The 8152-nt window shown below is 38.1% G+C and overlaps 1 protein-coding gene across 2 annotated transcripts; it reads left to right on the top strand.

The window, feature by feature from the left end:
* Positions 1 to 1333: 1333 nt before the first annotated feature.
* SLC7A13 (solute carrier family 7 member 13) lies at positions 1334 to 7942 on the top strand. 2 transcript variants are annotated; one of them, XM_039695635.1, is made up of 4 exons: positions 1334 to 2121; positions 4647 to 4697; positions 6400 to 6764; positions 7484 to 7942. In XM_039695635.1, the coding sequence occupies exons 1-4, from the start codon at positions 1398 to 1400 to the stop codon at positions 7727 to 7729; spliced, it is 1386 nt and encodes a 461-aa protein (XP_039551569.1). In that variant the 5' UTR covers positions 1334 to 1397; the 3' UTR covers positions 7730 to 7942. The 2 variants fall into 2 exon arrangements, with proteins under 2 accessions (XP_039551569.1, XP_039551568.1); XM_039695634.1 differs by having other exon boundaries at positions 4566 to 4697.
* Positions 7943 to 8152: the final 210 nt, after the last annotated feature.

Genomic DNA, 8152 nt, shown 5'->3' with positions numbered 1-8152 from the left:
AGTATTAATTTTAATAATGCATGTTGAATGCATACTTAAATACATACTACAATTTATGAAATTAATAAATATAATTTTAAATGTATGCAAGCTTTAGTAAGTAGAGGTGTTTTTCTTGTAGAACTACAATTTTTGTAGTCTGTAAGGTGAAAGTATTTAGTGAGTACTGCAGGGATTTGGAGAAAATGGAAGAATTTTGTTAGGATTAGAAGCTGCTCTGAGGCTGCAGATTCTGTCACCATGCTGCAAAGCTTCTGTGTGGTGAAGGAAACCCACTGGAGGTAACCAGTGTGAACCACAGTGTCTTTCAAGTTGGCCCCTGTAAAAGCTTGAGTTTTGTTCACTGCACTGCTGAGCTTTGACCTGCAAGGCTGCTGATCAAAACTGGTTCTGCAACTTGACTGACAAAAATGAAGAACTTTGCAGTTACAAGTTTGGGCACTTACACAACCCTTAGGGTTCATGCTGAGCTTCTTTTCAGTTAGTTTTCTACTTTCTGCCCATTTTTCTTGACATCTTTTAAAAAAATAATTGCATGTTTTGTACAAAAGTAATTTGTTTCTGGTATCTCCACATCTGATTGAAGAGAAGCTCCTAACACAAAATACACAACCGGTAATAAAAGACGCATGCCACACTGGTGGGAACTTCCATCCTTCCTATTTCTGTTCCACAGCCCCTGTACAGAAATGAAAATTATGATACAGCTTCTTTCCCTCCCTCACAGCAGTGTCTGAAGATTAATGCCATCTTAGGACATGCTTGAGTCTAACAATGAGTGCTCAGACAAAACCCAGGAATTAGACTGGTAGTTTTCTTTCTAGGACAGTATTTAATGAGTTTATAATATTATAAACAAGCTCCAATATACCCAGTGGTTGATGAGATTTTTGCAAAGCATGCTGGTGATCCCTTTTCTGTATAGATGGTCGAAAAATAGTGGCAGGCTGTTCATCTAATGTTCATGTCACTGTCAATAATATATGGAAGGTTGATTTCGTTCTTCATGTTGCCATATCCTTCCTCTTTCCCTGGGGTTGATGTAGAAGTCACATTTACTCACCTCTGAAGATGTACATAAAATTAAATCTGTTGATGAAAATCATCTGAGAAATGAGCATTTGCTGTGCATTAATTTTAATGTTTTTTTCTTTAAAAATGCCTGCAGACCTTAATAATTTCTGAAGTACATATTAAACCAACATGTACATGATTTGCCAGTGTTTCTTGAAGTATGTGGTTAATTATCTTCACACAGGAGACATCAAAACCCAAAGTATGCTCTCTTTTCTGAATGATTAAGCCAAGCTTCCCTAGCAACATTTCACTAGCAAGTAGGGCTATGACAGACTAACAACAAAGTGAAATCTGCCGTGAAAAAAAAACCCACGAGAAAAATGGGAAAAGAAGAAAACAATGACCCCAAAGATGTGCAAAGAAAAGGAAAAGCCAAGATGCAACTCAAAAGAAATATAGGTTATTTTGATGGGGTAAGTTTTATAGTAGGATCAATTGTTGGAGCAGGGATCTTCGTGTCTCCCACAGGGGTATTAAAGCATTCCTTACTCAATGTTGGTGTTGCACTAACGATCTGGACTGCATCTGGGCTGGTTTCCCTGATGGGTGCCCTCTGCTATGCGGAGCTGGGAAGTGCTCTGCCCTTCTCTGGAGGAGAATACAGCCATATTAAAAGAGGCCTTGGATCCCTACCTGCCTTTGTGTTTATCTGGACATCAACATTCACCAAGCCGGCATCAAATGCTGCTCGAGCCTTGCTGTTTGCTGAATATGCCACGCAGCCTTTCTATGGCATTTGTCCTGCACCAGACGTGCTGAAGAAGTGCTTGGCCTTGGCCGTTCTCTGGTCCCTGGGGATTTTAAATGGCCTCAGCGTCAAAATGTCTGCATGGGTGCAGACAGTTTTCACTCTGCTGAAGATGATGGCCTTGTCTGTGATTGCTGTTGGTGGCATAGTTCTCCTCGTTACCAGGCAAAAGGAGAGCCTGGCCAGGTTTGAGGACATGTTTGGCTCAGAGATCCCCAACGCCTCGCAGGTTGCTGAAGCCTTCTTCCAGGGGCTGTACGCGTACGGCGGCTGGTGGTCCCTCAACTACATGGCAGGTATTCCGCTCCTCTTCTTTAGATTTAGTTCTGCAGTTCTCATTCTCATGTTCCTCAGCTTGTTTTGGGAGAACTTGTCTCTGCTGCAAGACTACAGGGCACTTCTCATTTTACATGAATGTTTGTTGGGGCTGGTAGAAGAGTCATCGTTTCTCTACAGGGAAAAACTGCTTTTTGTGAAGAATCAAGCTGACATTTCCAGGGAAGTACAAGAGAAATCATAATAGTTAATTTAAAATCTCATGCATAAACAGAGAATTTTTCATACCTTAAAAATTTGCATTTTTTCTTTTTCAGTGTCCATGTCAGCATATTTTTAGGAAAGGAAATTAAGTTATCCATGCCACTATGAGTGCATAGATAATTTCTGTTTAAATATCTGTGCCTTATCTGAGGTTATGCAGCTGATTTGAACATGGACAAATTAATTTTGACTTTTGTTAGTGTTAGAATGTAGTAATTTTATGGGATATGTTTTCCTGGGAAACTAGACTTTTGAAGTCTAATAGAAGGTAAAGAGAGGTCTGTGGAAGATGGTATAAATTTTTTCATAGAATTTGTACTCAGTTTTAACATTCAAAAGGTTTTTGAATGTCTATTTGCTTCCCTATTCTATATCTGCTGATGTGTCGCAGTAATAAATGAGCATTTTTTCATGAAAGCAACAGAGATGATGTTCATAATGTTAGGTATTCACATCACAAGTTAAATCAATAGAGTTTTATAGTATCATCAGATTCACAGAATTACATTGTAAGTAAGTGGATATTGCTCTTATATCTTTAACCATTTGTATTCATTGACCTCTATCATGTAAAATATTAAATAAACGGAATGTGTTAAATGCATACCATGAAGTTCAGTGTGAAAATTTGGTTAATGTTTAAAACCTGACTGTTGTCTTTATAATCCAGTACTCCAGCTTTAAAAATAGGCTGCACTTAAAAAAAAATTGATATAAATCAGGAAAGTATGGTTTTGAAACTTTAGAGATTCTTTAAAGGCAAGTACTTGGCTTTGTGAGCCTGAGAAAATACAAGACTTCTGGTAAAATACTGATTTATTCTGATCAGTTAGCAGTATTAATAAATGCCATACACTGGGCAGCACAGCTGCTTAGACAGATGTAAGCTATGCAATAGTTCTGAACTGAACTGAGTTTCCTATGCTTCAACAATAACTTCATTTCTGTGAGGTTCAGCTGATGGATCAGGTGCCAGCTGGCTGGCAAGACTGCAATAAACAACAAAACGAATGGAAAGAGAAATTTAAATTGGAAATTTTGGTGATTATTCTCTTCTGAGCTCAAAATTGTTAAGTGTATTTTTTATATCTGAAATAAATCCCAAATTCTCTGATAAAATCTGAATTCCACTACTGTGCTCCTTCGGTCTTGTCTCTATTCATTACAGCTGGCACAAGGATCATGGCTCAAGGCTGATGTCTTGAGCAGAAGATAGAAATCAAATGTGAAGGAGGAAGCAGATTTCTGTCTCCTAAAAAGAGTTTAAATAAGCTGCACATTTCACTTTTCACTTCTTCCCTCTTACCAGTTATTTGCTGGTAATACTCAGGAAATTGTCTGTAAATGCTGAGGGAAGTGGGAAGTAGTGAGGGAACAAGGGGAAGGAGTGAAAGAAATTAAAAAGAACCTTTCTGATTGAGATGAGGGTGATTGAGATTAAGCTTCTGGAGACCAGCTCCATCTTTTGCTGGGACTATGACATGCCTAAGAATGTGTGCCAGTGTCTGAGCTATTCACTTGCAAAATTTGGGTTTTTTACTTGTTTGATAAGAGTAGTTCTAAGCTATCAGGCATAGCACTAAACAGTTTTCCTCCACCATCTTTGCCCTGGAAAAGATGATAATAATCAAAATCCATCTGGGAATGCCCCCCTTTTGAACCACTGCATTATTGCTGTTATGTCTATACCTTCAGTCTTTTCTGTTACTTATGATATAAGAGCAAGGAGAAAGGTTTTGAGTAGGAATAGGCAAATATGCTCAATAAGTTTAAGATCAGGATTCATGAGGTGACATAAGAATAAATAATGTGACTTAAGAGTCTTATGTTTAAGCTAGTAATTTTCAAGTAAGGCTACTTAAAAATTTCCTACCAAATCACTTTTCTAACATAAATCAAATATGTGATTAGGGAAATTATCACTCCTTCTGTCATTTTGTAAATCAATCAGCTCTTCATCCAGCCCTCCTTCCAAAATAGTTAAAAATAGCTAAGTAAAAAAATGTTGTTTCAACTCTTTGATATTAACCTATATGAGAACCACTGTAGAACTTCACAAGCAGAGAATTTAGCAGCCATGATTAGGGATTGGGGCAGGACTTTGGTATCAGTCTTGTCAAACTCTGTACAGCTTCATTACTGAGAAACACTTGCAGAAGCTACACTGCTTGCTTCATTTGTTTTAAATTGTATTTTTCAGAGGAGATGAAGCACCCCAGCAGAAATATCCCCTTAACTGTGATGACTGCTGTTCCTGTAGTAATTGTTTTTTATTTACTAGTGAACATCTCATATCTGACTGTCCTCACACCTAAGGAAATTGTTTCCTCAGGTATGTATTTCATATTTTTTTAATTAAAAAGGACTGGCCCATTGACATATCCGTCTGATGTCATTGCCCTGGGTTACTTCTGCTCACCTAACTTCACAGTCCAGAAATTTGGGTTCATTTCTTTTAACAAAGAATTCTTCTTTAATTTTACTGTATGACACAAATTGGATGAATGCAGGCAGATTGTTGAAACTGTTGGCTTTTCCCTACACTGTCTAAAAAGAAATCAGAAGTGTATTAAAACCTGGAAAATAAGGTGGAAGTCAGGTCCCAAATATAGAGATGATATTTGTTTTCCTGTAGTTTTAATCCTATCTCCTCCTTCTTTCCTTATCTCATTGAGTCTCAGACTAAAGCCATTACTCATTAGGAGGTGGACAAGTCTAACATGTTCAGGAGTATAGAAAAGACTATGGACACAAAAATGTAGCCATTTTGGGTGTGCATTATTCATGACAAATACTGTGACTTCTCAGAAGAGTCTATCCAAAATTCCAGTGTTTGTAAACTCTGTCTTAGATCCTGTATCAATAAGCTGGCCATGTAAAGCTCCGAAGGGAACTGTGTTTCTCCTTGATTGTCCAAACAGCACATTTTAAATCCCACTGTAATGACACTGAGCAGTCAGACCTTGCCTACAGGCCTGACAAAAACCATACCTCATTTGGATGGATCATTTTTTTTCCTATGAAAAAAGCTCACTAATATAAATGAGAACAGTGTACCTGTCACTCAGTAACCTCATATTATCGCTCAGCCAGTGTCAGACTGTCTGCTGGGAGAGATGGATCATTTGTATGCTACAATGAAGGAGGCAGCAAATACCAGATTATCCATGAATAGCAGCTGCCAGCTGGCATGACCAGCTTCATGCATACTGGGGGGGACTGTGTTTATCTATGCCAGTAGACAAGATAACCTTAAAATTATAGCACTTTTTCAAACAACATTTCTTGTTCCTTCACTACTACTTCCTTTTTTTTTTTTTTTTTTTTTTTTTTTTTTTTTTTTTAAAAATTTTTTTTTTTTCCCTCTTTCTTCTTTTTTTTTTTTTTTTTTTTTTTTTTTTTTTTTTTTTTTTTAGGTGGGGGCACTATTTTTTCCCTCTCTAATTACTTCCTGTGCTGTACGGGACACTGCAAGACCTATGTTCCTCATGATATTAGACCCACTAAATATTGTCCTCACTACAATATCAGCTATAGCTTATTTCCAAGCAATATTGAATATTTCTTGTTTAGAAACAATCTTTCACATTTCCCAGTTCCACCCAAAGCAAAATCTCATTAACAGCACATTTGTTGACTCTGAACATAGACATGCTTCTGTAACAGCAGAGTGTGTCACCACTCTGGTCACGCCAGGAGCCAAGGAGTTAATTTTCTTCCCTTGCCCAGGTGTGTGTGTTTGTGATGCATGACATGAGATGTGGCTCACTCCTGCTGGGCAGGTATTGGCCCCAGCAGGCTTTCCTGTCTTGCTCTGGCAGGCAGCACTCCTTGCTGTCATCCTCCCAGGAAATGTTTAACTCCTGAATGAAATACCTTTAGGACTGGATTAGTGTATTGACTACTGCAATGAAAAAGCAGGCATTGCTGGTAAATAATAAATGCTTCTTGTATTTTAAGTTTTGTTCCTGTTAAGTCTGTCAGTTATTCAGAACATGGTACTTGTACTACACTAATTCTTTGCTTTCTTGCAGTTGCTGTGGCAGTCACTTGGGCTGATCGAGTGATCCCCTCTGTTGCCTGGATCATTCCTCTCTCTGTTGCTGTTTCAATATTTGGTGCCCTCAACTGCAGCATGTTCACACTCGGTCGATTAAGCTATGCTGGAAGTCAGTCAGGACATTTACCTCTTTTAATATCCATGCTTAATGTCCACTCCTATACACCAGCACCAGCCATGATTTTTTCAACCATCATTGCATCCATTTTTATCATCCCCTCTGACCTTATTATGTTAACAAATTACTTTGGATTTTCTGCCTGGCTTATGACTGGATTGACTTGTGCAAGCCTGATTGTACTTCGATACCGGGAACCTCATCTACACCGACCATACAAAGTAAATGGATCTAAGTTAAAAATATTTTTATAAATTTTTTTGAGTCCTGGGTGACATGCAAAAGTTATGGAAGTGCAAATCCAAAATGGATAGTCACAAAAATACAAATAATAATCTCAATGCTTAGAGCCTTATTTGAAAATTTTGCTTTACTATAAAAGGAAGATAAACAAACAGGTGGTCTCTGCCCTAGAGAACTTGAAAACATGAGATTGTTCTTTGCAGAATGGGGGAGATGTGCAAACAACGTGAAACCATACCAGCGTGGAGCAGTAACAAGAACAGTACAGGATCCATTGCCATTCAGTTCATTAAACTTTGTTCTGCTCCCATCTTCCCTGACACAATCACAGGCATTAAGGATAGGTTGAATTTCCTCTTACTCCATCAGTCAGAAAGCTGGGTTAGAGGTGTATGCTCATTGTGAAGGCTTCCAGGCACCCAGCCCTGAGTGTCTTGTAGGAACTCTAAATATCATATGTGAACAAATGGATTTCTAGGACTGCCTATCTCTTCCCCTTGACCACAGAAGGAGCCTAAACAAATATTTTCTAAAAGATGCCTCTCTTGTAGGCAATTTGAGTCTTGGGTGAGTTTACAGCAGCATGAGAAATGGTACTCTACTGTGGCAAAGAGCACATTGTTACTATAATGAATGAGGCAAAAAATCACAGTTGGTTCATTTATTTCCTAACCCACTTTTTTTCTTTCTCTTACAGGTGTTTTTACCGGTTCCATTTATGATGGTGGCGATGTCTTTCTTCCTAGTTCTAGCTCCCATAGTCTGGTCTCCAAACATGCAATATGTTTACGCTTTCCTGTTTATGCTTGGAAGTCTTATTATTTATCTGCCTTTTATACATTTTAAATTGCACTTTGCATTTCTTGATAAAATTACTTGCCACTTACAGCTCCTGTTAGAAGTCTGTCCCGCTGATGGACCTGCTGAGGGCAAATGTGAATAATGGCAGATATTTCATCTCAGGACAACTAAGAGCCAACAGAGGATTTTGTTTAACTGAGGCTGTAAACCGTGCAATTTTGATGTTGGTCTGATATATAGGTGTGCATGGATGCATATACATATATAGATGTATACATATATATTGCAAACATGCACATATATGTACATATAGGAACAGAATCTCAGAATCACAGAGTGAACTAGGTTGGAAAAGACCTTTGAGACCTTCAAGTCCAACCTATGACCAAACACCTCCTCACCAACTAAACCATGGCATTAGTATAATAAATTAATGTGTGTATATATGTTTGGTTTTGTTTGTATAAATGAATAACACATATATGTACATATAGGAACAGAATCACAGAGTCAACTAGGTTGGAAAAGACCTTTGAGAGCATCAAGTCCAACTTATGACCAAACA

Source organism: Passer montanus, unplaced genomic scaffold, assembly GCF_014805655.1.
Source record: "Passer montanus isolate IOZ18808 unplaced genomic scaffold, ASM1480565v1 scaffold90, whole genome shotgun sequence".
Lineage (NCBI taxonomy): Eukaryota > Metazoa > Chordata > Aves > Passeriformes > Passeridae > Passer > Passer montanus.
This window is presented reverse-complemented; position numbering and strand designations above follow the sequence as displayed.